Source organism: Talpa europaea (assembly GCF_964194135.1).
Source record: "Talpa europaea genome assembly, chromosome: 5".
NCBI classification, from domain to species: Eukaryota; Metazoa; Chordata; class Mammalia; order Eulipotyphla; family Talpidae; genus Talpa; species Talpa europaea.
This window is the reverse complement of record NC_140071.1, coordinates 50,119,386-50,141,174: the sequence shown is the minus strand read 5'-3', so window position 1 is coordinate 50,141,174 and position 21,789 is coordinate 50,119,386. Positions and strand designations below refer to the sequence as shown.

The window sequence follows — 21,789 nt, the reverse complement described above, 5'->3', positions numbered from 1 at the left end:
CTGGTGGTAGAAAAAAATACTTTTAGCTAAAATTTATTTCTACTTTAAAAATAATTTACAGCAAAGTTAAAGGCTGATGTTAAGTCTGTACAGTGAGAAAGATTTAGCCAACTTTTAGGGTTTAAAAATGAAGACAAACTGTTCTCCTACGGTACTATCATTAGACCACCGGCAATGATGTCCTGCCCAGTGAGGGACACAAGTTTGGGGCTCAGATTGGTCACACAGAGCTTGGAAGTCAATCCCAGGGACCCAATAACACAGGCCCAGGGACCCAGGGCACATTGACCTTGCAGGTGTGTGTTGATCTGCTGAACTAAGCCACAGACCCCTCTTGTGGCACCTTAAACAGTCAGACCTCGGAGTCCCAAGCAGTCTCCAAAATGAGCTCTGCTTGAGGCCTCAGGGACCTGGGAATACTGGAGAGTTCAGCCTGGTCTACCCAAAGCTGGTGAGACAGAGGCTCTCTTGAACTCTTCTGTGGGTTTTCCTTGGGGATTCCTCTCTTTTTCCTCTTGATGGACAGGATTTGGAATAGTCCTTCCCAGATCCTGACTAAATCTCTGACTGAGAGATGATGAGTGTTGATGATCTTGACACCAGGAGATGCAGAAAATCTGACCCTTGAGGTCTTTTGGCTTGTGAAATAAGTTTCACATCAAAATCCCAGAAAGTCAGCTCAGTAGGAATAAAGATTATAACAGGTTTGTATTATTTTGTAAATGGTTTATCCTATTTATAACTTATAAGCCAAAGCTTTTTGTTTAACTACATATTTGTCTTAATTGAATATTAAATATGTCAATTTTAAGTATGCCAATTTTATTAAAATGTCTTTATAATGAATCTGTGTATATAAATGTCCGTACATACATATATGTCAATATAGCATATTTACATTGGTGAACAGTTGATTATTGGATGTGATTTGCAGTAGGTATAACTGTGCTCTTCTTGTGCAGAATCTTTGGTTCTTGACAGCCCTGATGGATTAAGTTTAAATAGGCAGCATATTTAAACCCCACAAGCTTGGTCATTCAGAATTTACCTGCAACTGCCTCCCAGGTGAAACCTCCCAGGAGCCAGCCAGGGAAACTCCTGCTGATACTTCAGGTGCCTGGAAGTCATCAGCTGACACAGAAAGAATTTTTTGGTGGCTCCTGGCACAGGACTGAATAATTCCCATTTGGCAGAATCATTTTACTTAACTTTGAAACAAAATAAAAATATCACCTTTTTTATGATTCAGATCTGAAGGCATTTCCTTTGCAGTGCAAAGAGAAGAGACTTCTGTCACCTACAAGAGAAAGAACAGCTTTGACTATCTTAAAACTTTGTGACTTATTTTTTGTTATAGAATATTCTATAGTGAAGTGAGACTTCTCTGAGGGAGGGATGAGCTGAGGTTCTATCATTTTGTCCCCTTTGTAGGAGACACTCAGTGAATGCCCATGGAAGAGAAGGGAGAAGGCAGGAGGGAAGAAGGAAATTCACAGGGTCCAAGCTTTTAGGAAGCAGGTGTCAGGTTCAGCAGGAATAATTTAATCCTGCAAAAGATAATCTATAGGCATCTTTTCTAGAGGACAGTTTATTTCCCAGAGTAAATAATTTCACAGTATGTGGGGGATTCTACGGACAAGCTGTGTCCCAGTCTATCAGTGAGACTTGTCTGAGCACAGCACAAGGATGAATTAGCAGAATGGGTTAACCTAGGGGTCTCTTTACAGGAGCTTTTTGTATGGGTTGGAGACTCTTCTTAGGGAAGGTTTGTAGTAGAGGTTGAGGGAGTGAGGGATGGAGAAAATGTGGTGAATGTCTCTGATGCTGGCCTCTCATCTGATCCTCTGCCAGTTGGCATCTTACCTGAGCTCTGGAGAGTAAGGAGGGGAGACAGCACAAGCTTGACTAAAGGACTAAAGGATTTCATGAGGATTCCTGGGACTTAGGTGGCAAGGTGGAACAGAGTCTGAGAGAGATGGCCTCCTTATTTCCTTGAAACTCAAAATTCATAAGCATCATAAACCAAGTCTAGTTCAACAGACAGGGAATTGACTGAAAAGCTATTAGTTCATAGAAATTCCAGGGAGTCTTGAGTAGGCAGGAGGAAGGTCAGATCAGGCAACAAGTCAGACCATGCAACTGCAGGGCACAGTCAAAATCTTGCTGGGGAGACAAGGCCATCATAATCTGCATTTGATGTTCCCATCAGATGGTTTAGCTGTGGTCACTGCCATAACATCTATGGATTTCAGTGTTCTTATTACTTTGGCTCAGCAGTTCCTAATTCAAAATTCTGGGGCAGAGCATGTGATTTGGTTAAACCTTCATCACATTTTCACAGTCTAGCTGCAAGTGAGCCTGGGAAGGGGAGGCTGGGTAAAGGAGAGGAGAGGAAAAGAAACATCTGGACTTTTAACCTCCATCAAAGTGAGGCAATTTGAGACATTATTCTGGGAGCACCAGAAAACTGGTGAATTTAACCACAAAAAGGAAAATCAAAATGTCTATTCAGAAAAATTAACACAAAGCTAAAAGTTAAATGACAGACTAACAAACTTCCTGGAGTGCCTTATTTAAGTTGAATCAATCAGTTATCTGTTTGCTTATTTTTATGCACAAAAGGATAGAGGGATTATAAGAGTATTTGCTTTTAACAAAGAGGCATGGTAGTTTATACCTTCTTCAGTTACAGATCTCCATGTGAATACAGTTATCCATGGCTACCAGTGAGTACATAAAGTTTTAGAGATTAAAAGCTGTATTTTGTAGGAACAACATCAAACTTTGAAAGCTAGATATCTCGGCGAAGAACTTTTTTTTTTCCTAAAGATTTATTTATTCATTTACATAAGAACCTGGGTACAGGCCAGATGTCCAGGAGGGGAGGATTCACCAGACACAGAGCAGGGAACAGAACAGGCAGGCGGACTGGAACACTGCTGAGGGGAGCAGTGGGTGAGAGAGGAGAGGTCTGCTGTGCCTTGTGGGATGCTCGCCAGCCGGCCGGGATTGAACCCGCACTGCAGAGGCTGCGGACAGCTTCACAGCGCGGAGCTCAACTGCCTGTGCCACCAGGGGAGGCCCCGAAAAGAACTTTTTATAGATACTCTCACAAGAAAACTTTCATGTTACTGAATATAAAACAGAACTTCATTAAGTTGGCATCATTTAATATGTAACCTTTTTAGATTAGTTTCTCTTACTTAGCAATGTGCATTTAAGGTTTCGCCTTGTCTTTTCATGACTTGATCATTTCTTTTTAGCATTGAATCATATTCCATTGCCTGGATATACCAGTGTATTTATCCATTCACATCTTAGTAACTTTCAAGTTTTGACTTTCAGGTTTTTTGTGAGCCTAGGTCTCCAACTCCTTTGGGTAAATAAATACCAAGGTACATGATTTATGGATCACATGGTATAATTAGTTTTTAAAGAAATCACCAAACTGTCTTTTGAAGTGGCTGTATCATTTTGCATTCCCACCAGCAATGAATGAGAGTTCCTGTTGCTCTTCATCTGTACCAGCGTTTGGTGTTGTCAGTTTTCTGAATTTGGGCAGTGGTATTTCACTGTTGTTTCACTGTTGTTCTTGTTGTTGTTTTTTTAAAGATATATTTTATTTATACAAGAACTGGGTGTAGGAGGCAGGAATGGCCACTGAGCAGGTTTTCTGATCCAGCAGACCAGGTAAAGGAGGAATCAGAGTCCTCAGTGGTTTTTCAGGTTTTTATTGGGATTACCAGGTACATGGCAGGCAGGGGCACTGGGGGGCTGGTAGGCTGGCAGGCCTCCCAGCCCCCAGCAGGTCTTCACTTTGGGCTCTCCGGGCCTTCTCTTGGCTTCTGCTTCCCTTGCTTCTCTCTTGGCTTCTGCTGGCGTCCCCGTGATGCCGCCCTTAAAAGCCCAGTCTTAGCCCAGGTGATCTCATCTACCTATGCCCACACCCTACTCCAGGTGCCCGCCATCAGGCATACATTCAGGAATGCAAGGATCCATCATCTATCCTGAAGGCGGGAGGGCAGAAAAGCCTGACATTTTTCCTTACTCTACACTGGGGTACAGGCCAGATGCACGGGAGGGTGAGAGGATTCACCAGAGACAAAGTGGGGAACAGAACAGGCAGACTGACTGAAATACACTGCTGAGGGGAGCAGCAGGCGAGACAGGAGAGGTCTGTCATGCCATGTGGGCATCTCCGCGGCCAGCGGGGATCAAACCGGCACTGCAGAGGCTGCAGACTGCTTCATAGCACTGCGCTCAACTGCCTGCGCCATCAGGGAGGCCCATTTCAATGTTGTTTTAATTTGCATTTCCCTCATAACATATGATGGGGAACATCTTTTTCTATGCTTATTTTCTATCTGTATGTCGTTTTTGGTGAGGCTTCCATTAAGTTCTGAGTTTTTAATCAGGTTGGTTGTTTTCTTATTGTCAGATTATAAGAGTTTGTGTATTTGTATTAATTATTGATACTTTAATATTTCATGAGATATGTCTTTTGCAAATATTTTCTTCCAGTTTGTAACTTGTCTTTTCACTTTCTTCAAGGAATTTTTTTTGTCCTAAGGAATGTTTTAATATTTTATATACTATGGATGTGTACTAGACGCTCAGAAGACAGCAATGGTTGATATATTTCATTTCTCCCCAAGTAGGAGGATGTGTGAAGGCCGACCAAGTCCACATTGCTTTCATATGGTGGGTTCTATAACATCTCATCAGTGCAGGCAAGATATGGTTAACTTTTTTTTTTTTTTTTTTTGTGGGACCCTCGCTGGTGGCCGGGGAACGAACCAGTGCTGCAGAGGCTGTGGGCAGCATTGCAGCCCAACGCTCAACCGCTGCGCCACCAGGGGAGGCCAGATAAAGTTAACTTTTAAGGAAGAATTTAGAGTGGCACACAAAGAAGTATAGTCAAACTCTATTTTGCTGGGTGAATGGTCTCTTTCTTAAATACTGAAACAGCTGTTCCTGAAGCAGCTGAGAGACCTCTGAGGCAGGGGGCACATGCAATTGACCTCATCTTGTTGATAGTTTCCTTGACAGAGGGACAAACACCAGGAGAACCAAGTAAGAGGAGAGAACAGTTTCTATAACAGACTTGATCCTGGAGGAGGGGTTACCTGGCCTTGTGGATGAACTCTGTAAACTGGCATGGGTTCTGGAGGCCCAGCACTTCTGACAAGACCTGATTCCAAAGAAGTCCTAGCACAAAGGAATAAGACAGGCTCATTAGTGTTGGCAGGTATAACTGCTCTATTGGTATTCAAGGGCTCCATTTTATCCAAAAGGTAAGCAAGGTAAGTAAACAATCATGTGGTACCAGGAATGGATTCTGTCTTTCAAAAACACAGATTAATAAAAGACATTCAGTCACCACTAACAACTCTTTGAGTGACAAAGGTGAATTACTCACCATTTGGTAATATTGGTGTTTTGAAATTCTTTGTCATATAAGCTTAAAGGGGAATTGTTTGTCTTTATGCAAGAATTATAACAGGTACCAACAGGCCAGAGACAAAGGATAAACCAGGCTTTCCCCCTAAGGTTCTTTTGTATACAGAGTGGCATGAGAGAGGCAAATATTAAAATGTTGTTTGGAATATTCTGGTTCCCCCAGCTTGGAGTTCAGTACCCTTGGAGCAGTGGTTCACAGACTTTACTTGACACCACAACCACCCAGAAAGGTATCACCCGTGAGTCAGACCCTGTGGGATGCACCCTGGATGCTTTCTAAACCTCTCCAGATTTTCTACCACATCCTAGGTTGAGAGTCAGTTGCCCTTGGAGAGGAGCTCTCTCCACGACCCAGAGAATCCTCTGCCCTCTGAGTGCCCTCAGGGTGTCGAGGTTTCAGAGGTGTCAATTAGGACTGACCTTGAAACTCAGCAGAAAAATTAGTATTTGAAAAAAACCAATAACAGACAAAAACTGGGGTGTAAGCTGAGGTACTGGGTGAGAGGATTCTCCAGAGAGAGTGGGGAGCAGAATAGGCAGATCTACTGAAATACTCTGCTGAGGGGAGCAGAGGACAAGGCAGGAGAAGTCTGCTGCACTTTGTGAGTTATCTCCGGGGGTGGGGCGGGGATGGGGGGATGAGGGTGGGGTGAGATTGAACTCCTGCTGCAGTGGCTGCCAATAGCTTGATAGCGCTGTGTTTTACCCCTGCACCACCAGGGAGGCCCCAATACTTAACATTTTAAATTGATGTATGGAATTTCGGGAGATGATTTTGAGGGAAGCCAAATTCACCAGAAAAGATTCACTGTTTAAAAATTTCATAATAATCGGTCTGTCCTGTCTTTCCTTCTATTTTTATTCAGTTTACAACTATCATATTTGTGAATATTTTATTTATCACACAGGAAATCACCTAACAGATATAAATCCATTCAGTGTCACCCATTGGTAATATACATATTCAATGATAAAACTTGCAAAAAAAAATCCAAGCATATATAACATCAGTTTATACAGCCAGTGCTAACAAAATAATTTAAGATTTAATGTTTTTCATGTATGAAGTTTAAGAAGATATGGTAAAGAAATCATTTAGAGTGTTTTCTAAAAATCAGCAGGCTATTGACATTTAAAGAAAATTCAAAGGTACAAACTTTAGAAGTCTTTACAGTTTAACAGTTAACATCATCCATCACATTTTTCTTAAAAAACGTTTATTTAAGTTATTGGTCATTTAAAAAAAATAAATATATCAAAATTATTAACCTTTTTTGTTCTGATCTCCAGTTTGCTGCTTCTTTCACCATTGAATGAATTATGTAGTCTGATCAGGAGGATGATGTAAGAGAAGATTTGTCACCAGAACTGGGGACGCCCAGATTAGTTTACTGTTTATTCAGCTGATGAAAGAGGGGCCGTTACAGGGGTATTTTACCCCTAGGTTGGCTTTCTCTGAAGTGCTATAAAAGGTCATGCTGCATGTCCTTTCAATGTCACATGAGATGAAGGCCACACAAGAATATCTAGAGAAATGTGGTTTGATTTACTGTTTCCTAAAAGTTCCAGATTTCGTGTGAACTCACTGTGAACTTAAATGTTAAATTGGAAATTCTGAGAGAAGCAAATAGTTTCTTTATTAATGGAAAAGATCCCCAAGATGACAATTTGTGTCTCTGTTGGACACTAGCCAAATATGCATAGTCTACCTCTCTTTTCTTAGTATTGTTAAGAATACTCAGTTTCTTATTTCTTAGCTTTCCTCATTAATGAGCTCAATAAGATTTTTGTCATGTTTATTTGTGTGAGTCATGTAACCTTTTGAAAATTATGCATTATCTGTTTTGAAAGTCATCTGTTAAGAAGCTTGAGGAGATTAACCTGACCGAGACAAATAAACTGATTTGCCCACACATCTCTTCCTGACTTTTGAAGTGAATTCTGGGTAGCAACAGAAATTTAACTTCTCTGATTTTCTGTTTTGTTTTTTTTTCTCTTTCTACTAATACTATGTATTTGTGCGTATTTCTGGTTTATAGAAACTAGTCTCAAGAAACTAGTCTCTGCTGATGGCAGCAATGACTGAGGGTTTTTCTTATGATCCATTCCGTGGTGCCCTCTGTTGGATATGTAATGAAGACCACCTTTTATCTGTTAGGTGAGACAAGACAAAGAATGAATTTAATAGTCTTGATTGTTTCATTTTTTTCCCGATATTTTTGACTATTTGCAACCTCAAGTCAACTACGGATTACATGCTCACTGGGAGGAAATTAACTCTGACTTGTGTTTCTGATTCACTTCTGACCTGTGGCAAAATTTGTAGATGGAAGCCATAAGTGCTCCATGTGTTTGTGTGTCTGCATATCAGCAGCTGAGAGAGGCCTTTACCTCTTGCTATGTAAGTAGAAATATTTTTCTAACACTAGAGGATATTTTAAAAACTAGATTACAGTTATTTCTTAATTAAAGGAGCATTGGTCTGATTGGCTTATAGAGAGAAATATTCTAAATATGACTGAAATATTTCCTCAAATCCCAGACAACAAAGAAACTGACACATATTTTAAATGTGCTAGACTTTTAAGATAACAACTTAAAAACATTTTAAGAATCCAAGTTTACATGATGAAGGTGAATTTTTGTACAAATTGACTTATTTTAATAAATTTGGTTTTAAAAATAACATCTCTATATCTTTATCCTGACCTTATCAACAGGGAATACAATTCAAGCATACATTTAATTTTTTTAAATAAGGTTTGGATTTGTTATCTCAGGAACAGACTAGTTAATTTGAATTTCCTGACATTTTATACTCGTTACTGATCAAATACGTCTACACAATAGTTAAGATTTTAAAAGTGTCAATTTATATCCAAATAAATTGAGTCATGAATTTGATAACTTCTAATATTACCAGTGATTGTTTTATAGTGTCAGTTTAAACATAATTTCCAAAATATTTATGTAACTTAAAACTTAGATTAATAGTTATTAATAACTATCAAATACCTAGGAATCTCAAGTACTATGAAATATTGAAGCATTGATCATTAAGTGTAATTTTAGGTTTATATTCTTGTTTCTTATTTTTATATGCTATAGATTGGCTATATCTTTGGAATACATTAGTGAATATGCCCTTTTTATTTATTTATTTTTATTATTTATTTATGTTTTATTTATGCATACAAGAGCTGGAGCACAGGCCAGAGATGTGGGGGGGAGGGGTGAGAGGATTCATCAGAGACAGAGTGGGGAACAGAACAGACAGACTGACTGAAATGCATTGCTGAGGGGAGTAGCAGGTGAGACATGAGAGGTCTGCTTCGCCACATGGGTCTCTCTCTGGCCGACAGGGATCGAACTTGACCTTCGGAGACTGCTGATTGCTTCACAGTGTGGTGTTTCTTAACCCCTTGCACCATCAGGGAGGCCCAATATGCCCTTTTTATGTATCACTTTTCATTTAAGTAACATTGGTTAATAACACTGTATATGATTTAGGGGTATAGGTTCACACCAAATCAGATGTCTATTCATTTCTATCTCTTTAAGAAAGCAGAAGAGAGATGTATGTGGCTCTAGAAAGGTGTGTTTATGTTTTTTTCTAGCCTGTTAAAATGAACATGACAGAGAATACTCTGTTACTTACCTCTCAGTTTTCTCCATGAACTAGATTTATTAACTTGGTTAAAAGTTATAATTTTAATATAGCTGATTGACACTATATTATAATCAATAATGGCAGAGAAAATGCAACCGTGTGTGTGCTTCCTTTTTTGAAGATTTGTTTATGAATACAAGAGCTGGAGTATAGGCCAGAGATGCAGGAGAGTTAGAGGATTCACCAGAGACAGAGCGGGAAACAAAACGGGCAGACTGACTAAAACACACTGCTGAGGGGAGCAGCGGGCGAGACTGGAGAGGTCTGCTGCGCCATGTGAGACTCTCCCTTGCCAACCCGGAATCAAACTGGCGCTGCAGAGGCTGCGGACAGCTCCACAGAGCGGCCCGCAACCCGTTGTGCCACCAGGGAGGCCGGTATGTGCTTCCTTTTTTTTCAAGGAAAAAAGATGGAAAATTTGACTTTGTCTGTTTGTTACAGAATATGAACGAGTAAAGGAAAGATGAAATTTGGATGTATATACAACACATTGAAGAGGAGGTAAGGAAAGGGAATTTTATTCCTAGACCTAAGTCTAGGAAGAAGCTACATAAATATGTTAGAAATTTAGTAAATTTCTCTCAGTTTTGATAGCTTTATATATAAAGTCATTTAAGAAAGAATCAAGACTCACAAAATATTTACTTACAAATTTTTCACTCTGTTAGATGATAAATATGATAAATGGAGTTTTTTTTTTTTTTGAAGCCTAGAGTTTTTTATTTTTTATTTTAAAATATACATACCAGGCCTCCCTGGTGGCACAGTGGTTGAGTGCTGGGTTGTGAAACTGCCCGCAGCCTCTGCAGTGCTGGTTCGATTCCCAGCTGCTCCCCAGCCACTGGAGGAGGGTCCCACATGGCACGCAGACCTCTCCTGCCGCCCGCTGCTCCCCTCAGCATTGTACTTCGGTCCTTCTGCCTGCTCTGCTCCCCGCTCTGGCTCTGGTGAGTTCTCTCACCCTCCCGCGCTTCTGACTGTATCCAGTGCTTGTATAAATAAATAAATAAATCTTTAAAAAAAAAAATAAATGCAAACCTGCTTTGAAAATACTTAAAATATATATATACATACCATGCCATGAACTCACAGGGCAGCTCAGGCTGCTTTTCAGTGGCTCTCACAAAGTGTGCCTTACTGGGTGAAGCAGGCCTATGGGTGCTTCAGTTGAACCCAAGTGCCTTTTGCTCAATCTAGTGCTACTGTGGGTGAAATCTGAAGTAAATCAGTGAGAATTTTAAAAGTCTGAGATTTCTGGGCCTCCCTGGTGGCTCAAGGGGTTAAGCACTGCACCATGAAGCTATCTGCAGCCTCTGCAGCACGAGTTTGATCCCTGGCAGGGAGCAACCCACATGGCGTGGCAGACCTCTCCTGTCTCTCCCGCTGCTCCCCTCAGCAGTGTATTTCAGACAGTCTGCTGTTCTGTTCTCCACTGTCTCTGGTGAATCCTCTCACTCCTCACATCTCTGGCCTGTACCCCAGCTCATATATGCATAAATAAATAAATCTTTAAAAAAAAAAGTCTGAGATTCCTTTGCATGTTTCTGAATAGAAGTCTTTTTAATATTTTGTTTTTTGGTCTTAGCAGTTGCTTAGTAATCTAAGCCTCTAGATTTGGGAAGTACACTTGAAGCCCATATGGTTAAACTGCTGCATGTATAAATAACAAGACCAGTTTTTTTGTTATCCAGAATAATTTTTGAATATTACTATGATTCCACAACAAGAGACTATCAGAAAAATCTGAAACTTGGGAATAAAGAAATAAGGGAGGTATGTATTTTCCATGTCATAGTGGGGGAAGGATCTTCTAAGATTAATCTAAGTCTCTGGACTATCAGCATCACCTGAAAACTGGTTGGATTTAAAGTTGTTGGGTCCCGTCTCAGATTGATTGAATCAGAAACTTAGGCTGGGACCCAGCAGACTATTTTATCATGCCTTCCAGGTGTTTCTGATGTATGTTAAAGTTTGAAAACCATTAATCTAGGGGGAACTACTTATTTCAATTCACTGGCTACAATTTTTTTTTTAAGATTTATTTATTTATTTATTTATTTAATTTATACAAGCACTGGGTTCAGTCAGAAGTGTGGGAGGGTGAGAGAATTCACCAGAGCCAGAGCGGGGAGCAGAGCAGGCAGAAGGACCGAAGTACACTGCTGAGGGGAGCAGCGGGCGGCAGGAGAGGTCTGCGCGCCATGTGGGACCCTCCTCCAGTGGCCGGGGAGCAGCCGGGGATCGAACTGGTGCTACAGAGGCTGCGGGCAGCTTCACAACCCAGCGCTCAACCGCTGCGCCACTGGGGAGGCCCACTGGCTACAATTTTTAAAGGTACCAGACGAACTGGTGCTACAGAGGCTGCGGGCAGCTTCACAACCCAGCGCTCAACCGCTGCGCCACTGGGGAGGCCCACTGGCTACAATTTTTAAAGGTACCAGACTTAGTGAAGTCACGTGTTATCTTGTTTATTTCTGATAGAGATACAAGTAATTTCTGTCTAGTGGAAAAAATAGCTGAAAGGTTATGATTCATGGTATTGTTGGGCATGAGGCAAATGTGCATATAACTCAGCAGTCTTATATTCACATTACCTAAAATACCAACCTTTTGATGCTTTTGGGCTAAGTTTGAACATCTTAATGTTTTCCTAACTAGTGAGTTGAATAAAATCATTAACAGGTATTTTTATATTTACATGAGTACAGTGGTTTTTTTAGCCTTTGAAAATCATTCTTTATCAATATATTTCATACTGTAGCAATGAATCCTGCTAGGAGAAAATGAGTGCCTTGAAGGCAGTAGTTTTTGTTAGTATTTTATTCAAGCACATTGTCTGCTACATAAGCTCTGAATGAGTATCTGTGAAATCAGTAAATGCTACCTAGAAGATATTTAATTTTTAAAAGAGGGACTTTATAAATGGTCTGTAAGTATCATTCCTGTTAACTTGTATGGGATTTGTTATAAGGGACCGCAAGGTTAAAAGATAGAATTGGAAATGGAAATTTTCTCCAAGATACTGTCCGAGATCTGTTGGTTGTCAGTCATGAGTCAGACTAGAAGTCAAGTGGTTATTTCAGATCCAAATCCCAGCATGGGTTGTTTGGTTGCTGTAGGGAAAATGGAAGCGGTCAGGTTTTTACCTGTGGTCTGACATGTGTGCCTGATGGCGGCACCTGGAGTGTGGTGTGGGCATGCATAAGTGGTACCCCTGAGCCGAGAGACTGAGCATTTAAGGGCAGCAGAGAAAAACGCGGCAGTAGAGGGCTGGGCAGCAGAGAGACCGAGAGAGAACACCAGAGAACCCAGAAAGAGCAGAGATTCGCCAGGGGCTAGGAGGCTTCCAACCTCCTGGCCCCCCGGCCCTCCTGCCTGCCCTGCAACTTGTTGCCTCAGTACAAATGATATAGAAAGATCTTAAAAGCCTGAAAAAGCCACCGGGAACTCCAGGACTCTTCCTTTATCCATCTGCCTGGATCATATAAAACCTCTCTGTGCCTTGCTGGCACTACATTTGCTCTTCAGATGGAGGAGACACTTGCAAGCAATACTCGGAGAAATGTCCCAAAATAATTTTGTTATTGTATAATATGAAGAGGAACTAACGTGTCATTAAGAAAAAGAACCAAATGGAAGGGCAAGTGGTGTTAGGTAAATCCAACCAAAATGCTGGAAAATCTAAAGCGCATGCCTCACTGCCAATGGGGGAACTGCTAGTCCTGTAATATTGCCACATATTTTTTAGATTGACTATGGAGGGACAATTGTTTTTCTTTCCCCTTGCTTTTCCTTTAGGCAGTCTTTGCCTCTCACATTCTGGGGCAATAGTGGATGGTTAATCAGTTATCTCCTTCTCTTCCCCATGTCCATACAATGACACATTTATATCCAATGCTATTAAGATTTCTGTCTTCTGGAAATTTAAACCCTGAGCAGAATGATAAAGGGACTTAAGTCAAACATCACCAAAGCAGTATTCCAAAGTAACTGTCATGATTTCCTGACTGAGATCCCTAGACTAATTTCATTCCTTGGTATTGCCTGTTTCCTCATTCTTCAGATTTTCCTTCCATCTGCACTTCTCCCTAATTTCCTTTTGCATAAATTAGTTAAGGTGGCTTATACTCAAAGTATGATTCCTGATACAACATCTATATTCCAGATGAAGTGATGTATCCCAAGTCACATACTCAGCAGTCAAATCAACTTCTAGCCCATGGCTCTGCTTCTTAGATTTTGGTGTAACACAAGTTTACGTGGTCCTTGAGTGGAATTAAAGAGCACCTGACTTTGACTGAAGAACTGACTTTTATTTCATGGAGAACTTTTCTTATTGAAAAACTTATTTACTATAGGAAAATATTCTCAATATACTTCTAGAAATGACAATCAATAGTGATGTGACTGACTTACATTTATTTTCCTTATATTGTTTGACATAATAGAGTGTCACAGCAGGTCAGAAGGGTTAAAATAAAAATCCTAAAGAAATACCTAATAACCCCAATACAATTAAATAAGAACTAGCTTGCAGATTAACAGAAAAAGTCCTTTATTTGTTTATAACATCATTTTGTAAACAATCACACTGTGCATTTTTTAATTCAACAATAACAATTTTTTTCTTCTATCAATTTACAGCAAACTCTATATAAAGTTGATCAGTTAATACAGGAGTGAAGATGAATAGAGTAGAATAATTTCGGAAAATTTAAATTATAGCACTCAATATAAAGACAGATAACTGTACCATAAAAATTTACATGCCACAAAACATTAATTTATAATTTTAAATATGCAGTAAAACACATTTATAAAAAGGCATCAATATTAATTTTATTATAAACCAGTGAATTACTCAGAGGAATATTTATTAAAACTTACTAAAAATCGGTAAATATTGCAACTGAGGTAAAAATTTATAAGTAAACACAACTATCATTTATAAGAGCCAAAAAGTAAACATATGGGCAGACAATACTTTTTGATTACTGTCTACTCCTTGATATTTTGCAGCAGCTTCAATAAATGAGACTCGATAACCTGTTGAACTAGAACAGATGGGGGATCAAAACCACAGCATATTGATTACAAAACTTTGGAAAGAACTATCAAGTTCAACCTAACATCCCCAACTTTTTCCTAAATAAAGTGAATTATAAGTTGGACACACTCATAGTTTGAAGCTGATAATGCAATGCATTAATTACTTAAAAGTTACTCTGCCACTGACTTAATAATTATTCAATTATTGTTAATATTGTTCAAATTACTGAATTTTCTGTGTCTTGGTTGGAAACTGAAGGACAGTCAGGGGCACAAGGTTGTTCTAAGAAATAGAGAAAGGGCAACATAAAGCATCTTATAAGTAGCTTGCTATGAAAATGTTAAATATGCTTTGTAAACAGGGATGCTCTTATCCCCAGCAACTGATATTTGGGTTGGTAAAAATTAATATTAACCAACTTATTTTTAGAGTTTGTAGGAAATTCGTTCTTTCTGTCCACAGTTTAAAGTATAAGTCAGGAGTTAGGATAACATGTAATGTTCTGTGACTATAATTGATGAAAACGGTCTACCCACCCACTGGTCTGTATGTACTACTTTATTTTTTAGTTTTCCAAAAATGAAATCTAAGGGTTCTAAAATTCACTTACCACTTCTATAGCCCAGGGCTACAGCTAAATCCATAGAATTATATCCAGAGTCAGTTTCAATCGTTGGATCAGCTCCATTTTCTATTAAAAATAGAAAAATTTACATAAATAAAATGAAAATGTAGTTGTGCTTGTCTCTTGCTGGCTCATGTGAAAATAGAAGGACAGACTTTCAGCAAATTTGGAGGGTATTTTCAGGGTTGTCTCACAAATTCCAGAGTACAAGGAATGCACAGATTCACCCTCTGGAGCGGCTGAAACTCATAAACAACTAGAGCAAGGGCTATGCATAATAACACTATGGACAGAGAAAACACAAATGGATTCACATGTGGCCCCCCAGAAGGAAAGAAACATGGACAAATGGTCTGACAGCGGGCCTGGTATGTGATGGAGCTGATTTTCACATGGGCAACTCTACGGTAGTAGGTGGTCCAGAGGTGAAGACCAGCAATATTAATATATTTAACTGCGGTTAATGATTTTCCTGGGTAATACCACAGAAGGCCAGTGAGAAAAAATAAAGTTCTCACATGGCATTTCTAAATATTTTCAATTTTATCTGCTTACCTAAGAGCATTTTTACACATTTCACATGATTTCCATGTACAGCATAAAGCAAAGGTGTCCCTCCATTCTGCAAAAAGGATAGAGTGGTTTAGTTTTTCAAGGTGAGCAAGATTCAAATAATTTGATGCTGTAATGAGAAGTTTGCCATGAAATTTAAAGTTATTTTAAAAGTAGTTTAAAGTTATTTTTACGATTTTGTGAAAAATACTTAAATCAAAACTAATAATTGAGTTTATAATAACTTTTTCTTCTAGGAGTTTGATTAACTAAATTATTCTTCTGTTTAAAACATTTATTATGTCTCCCTCAAACCAATTCTAGAGTTTGTTAAAGTAATTAAAAAATGAACATCATAGACTCACCCAGTCGTATTCATTTACATCAACTCCACAATCAAGCAGCATTTTGACAATATCTGTGTAGCCTTTACTACAGGCCAATGACAGTGCACTTTCTCGACCCTTTCCTAAAAGTTGGGGATCAGCACCCTAGTGTGGGAAGTGGAGATAAAAGACTTTTCAATCCATGTAAGCAAGAATGTTGTTATTTCTGCCAATAATTACAATTCAACACTTAGGTAATGTTCTTAATAGAAATAATGCAAATGTCTACTCTTTACCCAGGTTGTCTGGATGCCTTCCTTCTTTCCTCTATCTCAATCCTAACTATCCTTTCACTCTGCATCAAGTCACACCTCCTCAATGAAGCTTCCATTGGGCTGACAGTATTTTGGTTCCATTGTATTTAAGGGGGTTGGGCATTAAACTATCTCTCAGTGTTTCATGTATGATTAGTCTTGCCTGCCCAACCAGATTCATGTTCCACAAGAATAGAAAAGCATTTAAAATATTGTTGGTTCTTCTACCATTATATCTAGCTGGTCAGAGACATAAAAACTTTCTGAAGACTTAACTGAACTTAAGAACTATACATATACATTTTCTGAGGCATTTTCCTTACATTCTGAAGTAGAAACTCTACCACAGCTATTTGCCCGTGTGCTGCAGCCCACATCAGAGGAGTAAATCCTTCTTCATCCGTGTGATTGATAACATTTTCTAGTTAAAAGAAAAGCAATTTTTGTGATCTAATTTAACAACCACATAGTAATAGCACCATGAAAATACTGGTATTCTAAAAGTTTGACTGTATTATTCAATGAGGTTCACTGAAATCCTAGTATGTGGTGTACTTTGTGTTTGAAAATAGTAAAATGTACCTCAATGTACACTGATGAATTCAAATAGCATATTATTTCAAGTATAAACTACTAGATGTGGCATAATACTAAGTATAAGGCAGACCACAGAACACTGGACTGAGAGTCAGGAGGCTAGAGTCTGAATCTTGGCTTTGTTACTTCCAAGCAGTGTAACAGTTAATGTCTCCAAGATACAGAATAAACATTACTTCTTGCTGGGTAGTTAGGATGATGATAATACAAATTAAGTAAGAGCACTTTTTTTTTAGCATCACATAAATGTTATTACAAAAACTCCAAAATTCTATAAAAGCTAACTTCTACCTAACATTGCTGAATTTCTTTCATTCTTGTGGTTTGCTAGTGAAATATAATGTGAATTAAGACTGAATAATCTGAAACACAGCATCATCAATTCCATCTTAAAGCCCATTTTATTCTCTAAATTTACTCTACCAGTTATAAACTCCATTTTTTTCTAAATTTATTTAGCAGATGAGAATGAAGCCACCAAATATTAATAAATAAATTTAATGATTAATTCTTACAAGAGAATGACATGATTAGTAAAAGTAAAACTCTTTCATCATACTCCCTGTATTCAATAATGTTGGTAAAACTGGCTAACTTTTGAACAATGAAAATAAAGTTCAGGGCCTCCCCTAGTGGCGCAGAGGTTGAGAGCTGGGCTGAGAAGCTGCCTGTAGCCTCTGCAGCCCCGGTTCGATTCCCGCCGCCGCCGGGGAGGGTCCCACATGGCACGATAGACCCCTCCTGCCGCGTCCGCTGCTCCCCTCAGCAGTGTATTTCGTCAAGTCTACCTGTTCTGTTCCCCGCACTGGCTCTAGTGAATTCTCTCACCCTCCCGCACTTCTGACTATACCCAGTGCTTGTATAAATAAATAAATAAATCTTTAAAAAAACCAGAAAAGAAAAGAAAGTTCAGTCTTTACTTCATTACACTGAAAAATAATTCATATGGTTCAAAGATTAAAATATAAAAAAGGAAATCACAGAAGTTCTAGAATAAGGCATGGTTTTAGTTATTCATAATTTTGACATAGGAAATCATTTCTAAGCAAGATATGAAACCCAGAAGTCACAAAGAAAAAATGAATTTACCACTTAAAATTGTAAAACTTTGTTTGAAAACCTGATAGAGTCAAAGGTAAAATGAAAAACTGGGAAAAATTATACATAATATAAAGACCAAAAAGCTAATTTTTAAATTTATATGAGTCCATACAAATTAATACAAGATAGGCAGTTCAAATAAACAGGAATTCAAATAGACATTAAATAAAAGAAATGTAAATGGAACCTGTATGATATCACTTTTTACCCATCAGGTTAACAAATATGAAAGTCTGATATAAAACAAAACTGGGCAATATATATAAAAATAAAAATTTACATTTTTTTGATTCAGCACGTGGAGGTATTTACCTATGGGTATACTTAAAAAGAATGCCAACAATATTGTTATTAAACAGCAACAAACTGGAATGGGTACCACCAGGGAGATTAGTTAAAAAATGAAACACAGAAAATACAATACAATGCAAAATAATGTTAACTATTACAAAGAATGAAATAGATCGATCTGTACTTAATGGACAGACCACCAAAACATTAAGTAAAAAAGGAAAAGTACAATGCAGTGTGTATAATATTTTCCCTTTTGTGTAACAAAAGCACATGCATACTCTTACACATTCTTACATATAACCTCAAATATAAACAGAAATGTTTTCTAGAAAAATTTTCTGAAAATATAAGAAATTTATAATGCTTTCTTTGGGTAAAAGACTATAACTTTTATACTTTACAGTACTTAAAAAAAATCTATTGGCTTATCTGCCTGGTGAGATTGTCCAATTGTTTGCTTTTGTCTTTATACTTTCCAGTATTAAAATGAAATAAAACAATTGCAAAGTTAATAAATTCTATTAACTTTTATTTAAATAAATTTAAGAAAACCAGGTTATTACCTTGTTCGATACGACTAGCCAGGTAGAGCATCTCTCCCTGAGCAGCCAATTGGTGAACAGATAAAGCTGAAAGAAAACCATAAAGTTTTTAAAAATTACTTTTATTGGGTAACTTTGGTTTAGTGGTATAGGTTCGCACCTCTTCATATGTAGGCTATCAGACCCCGCCTACCGCCAAAGCACCAATAATACTCCACCATACTCCATTGAGCCCTACCCAACCCTTGCACCTCATCCTCCTACACTCCTCTTTGGTTGCCTCAGTTCTGCAGTCAGATTGCAATGGTTTATTTTGTCATAATCATAATAAGTTGTATATTTGTAGGGTACACGTTCATCATCTCATTGCTCATTTTTGCGCAGTAATTATCTTTAAAAAAAACAACTATAAAATAAAACTATAAAGGTTTTAGAATTAACATTTCAATCTTTATTTGTTCTTTTTTTTTTAGCCCCATAAAAAAGCTTTTTTATCATGTTAAAGTTTTTCCTCAAATTGAAAGTAGCTCTCCATGCTTTCCAATGTCAATCTTTATTTGTTCTTAAGGGAAATATTTGAATATGTAATATTTCTAGACAGTTCTAAATTACTAAAACTATCATCACATCACTTATCTTCAAAAACAGAACATGCATGAAACATTAATGAAAATAATGTTTCAAAGCCAAATTCTTGAAACCATTATATTTGTAATGAGAATATTTTTATCTGTCAATGGGAAATACTTACAATTTGCTAACAGTGGTGTGGTTGAGACCTCATTTCCTCTATGTTTGTTGGTTAAAGTAGTTGACTGCTTTATGGGTGAGAAGTGCTTTGTTGTAGAGGGAGTGTAGACATGTCTTACTTGAATGCCAGGAGAAGGAGATGTATGGATGTTGCATTCAGCTAGTTAAGACAGATTGAAACAGTATTTTAATGACAAAGCATCTCAAAGTTCTATGTAAGTGCTTACATAAAGAAATACATGACATATAATATCTTAAGCTGTTCCTTAAGTGATACTAAGTTTTCTTGGTCAGAAAGTCTACACTACCATAGTGAAAGTTCTAGAAAAATAAGGTATTACTCGAGCAATTTTACTAGCAGATTAGTTTTTTATTCAATAGATTGTTACAGATTTCAATGTGTTAAAGCGTTGGAAGGTAATTCCAACCAAATATTCATGGTGTAGGGAATATTAATTTGTTTCTAAAAGATACAAGTAATTTTTTCTCTTATGATTTTAAAAGCACAATAAAAAACTTGTAGAATTTGTAATATGTAAAGAAACATACGTTAAGCAAGAACTTTAAAAAAAATCAAGATGTACTTATGGACATTGTATGACATGAAATTATTAATTTTTATTTCTGTGTAATTCTAGAAAATAAAAAGATGAATTTCCAAACTTTCTAAACTCAAAAACCTCATGATCAGAAAGGAAAAAGTACCACATAAAAACAAAACAAATGCAGATATTTATACCATAACTTTCAACCTTTAAATAGGACAGATGCCACCTCCAGGTCCGAGTTAACTTGATCTTGAATATTCTTACTATCCTCTTCATTTAAGGACTTCACAAATCGAGAACACACATTCATATCAAATCGGTTAGGCAATATGAACTTCATTCCCATGGCAACACCCTGAGCTGATCCCTCTTCTGCATTTGAGTCCAGTGGATGTTCTATTTTAATGTCTGGCATGCCCGTTAGACTGTAACTGCTGGGACACTCTTCCACCTTTAGTGGAGCTCCAATATCTAGATTTGCTGATGTAGCCATGATTTCAACTGTAGTTTCAATAATTAAAATATTTCTTCATGATTTTCTCTTAGTTTTATAAGAGTAGTATCCAGTATATTCTTGGAATTTGGATAGTAATTCTGAAAGAATAAAATTTAAATTATATTAACTTATGTAAAAGTACAAAAAATGATAATTTTCAATCACATATGCAAATAGTGCTCTTACAAGTGCTTAAAATAGAGAGGATACTATGTTCAGGGGTAGAGAAACCTGGATATTAATCAAGCTTCACTATTTATTAGCTGTGTGAACCTGTGTAAGTCACTCAAACTCTCTAAGCCTCAATCTCATTTGTAAAAACAGGGCAAAACCATTAACTTTACAGATCTTGGTAAAAACTAAGATGAAATATATAGTATATTCTCACTTCCATTACTAGGTTCCAACAAATTTTATTGATGTTATCCTTTTCTCCCCTCCCCCCTTTTTTTTAAGATTTATTTATGCATACAAGAGCTGGGGTACAGGCCAGAGGTATGGGGGTGGGTGGGTGAGAGGATTCACCTGAGACAGAGTGGGGAACAGAACAGGCAGACTGACTGAAGTACATTGCTGAGGGGAGCAGAAGGCGAGACAGGAGAGGTCTGCTGTGCCATGTGGGTTGCTCCCTGGCCTGCCCCAGGATCGAAATCATGCTGTAGAGGCCGCGGACAGCTTTAGGGGTTGCGTCTTAACCCTGTGCCACCAGGGAGGCCCTTCTCCCCCTTTCTATTCCTGAATATTGCCAAATTGATAAAAGATTCATTTTATATTAATGAAAATAAACTTTCGCATTAACAATTAAACTTTTTTTTTAATGCAGTATTTATAAGCAGCCGTACAACTCATGTCATACCCAATTCTATTAGAATCTATAACACCCATGATCCCTGGATAGCAAAGGGTTTTACAAAGCTTTGGTTATGATGAACTGAAGTTATATTTATCAGTTTTATTCAGATCAAGTATTGACAACTTATTATAGGTTCTTATGTAAAATAAAGCATGTAGATTATAGATTGGCTTTTGCCTTAGCAGCTGTAAGATATTAGGGTCAAAGTATAATTCTTGGATCTCAATCACTGTAATAAGTATTAAGAAATAAGAATTACTGATTTTTTTTTTTTCAAATACAGGTTTCTCCTGGTATCTAAAAATAGAATATTCCTATTTGACATGATTTGGTAGGTTATTTTTTGAGCTGTGAACCTTATTACTACAAATTTATATGGAAAACAATTTGTATATTCCCAGACAAAAATCATGCCAAATAGAAACAATCTACTTTCAACATTAAGACATAAACTCAATAAATGCCAATTTTCATCTGTTATTGAATCATTTAATATTGTTTTTAAATGAGTTTTCAGTAATTGCTGGCACATTTCTATGGATCTTAATATTATTTTAAGAGAAATTTCATTATTGTACCTAAAATTGCTTCTAAAAAGTGAAGAACTCAAG

General features: G+C 37.7%; 1 protein-coding gene across 1 annotated transcript; it reads right to left on the bottom strand.

Moving 5' to 3' along the window:
- Positions 1 to 14,128: 14,128 nt before the first annotated feature.
- On the bottom strand, positions 14,129 to 20,322 carry ANKRA2 (ankyrin repeat family A member 2; the record flags this gene model as incomplete). Its single annotated transcript, XM_084233269.1, has 8 exons — positions 14,129 to 14,184; positions 14,791 to 14,871; positions 15,361 to 15,427; positions 15,723 to 15,848; positions 16,321 to 16,418; positions 18,553 to 18,618; positions 19,283 to 19,441; positions 20,034 to 20,322. The coding sequence occupies 8 exons, from the start codon at positions 20,320 to 20,322 to the stop codon at positions 14,129 to 14,131; spliced, it is 942 nt and encodes a 313-aa protein (XP_084089395.1).
- Positions 20,323 to 21,789: the final 1,467 nt, after the last annotated feature.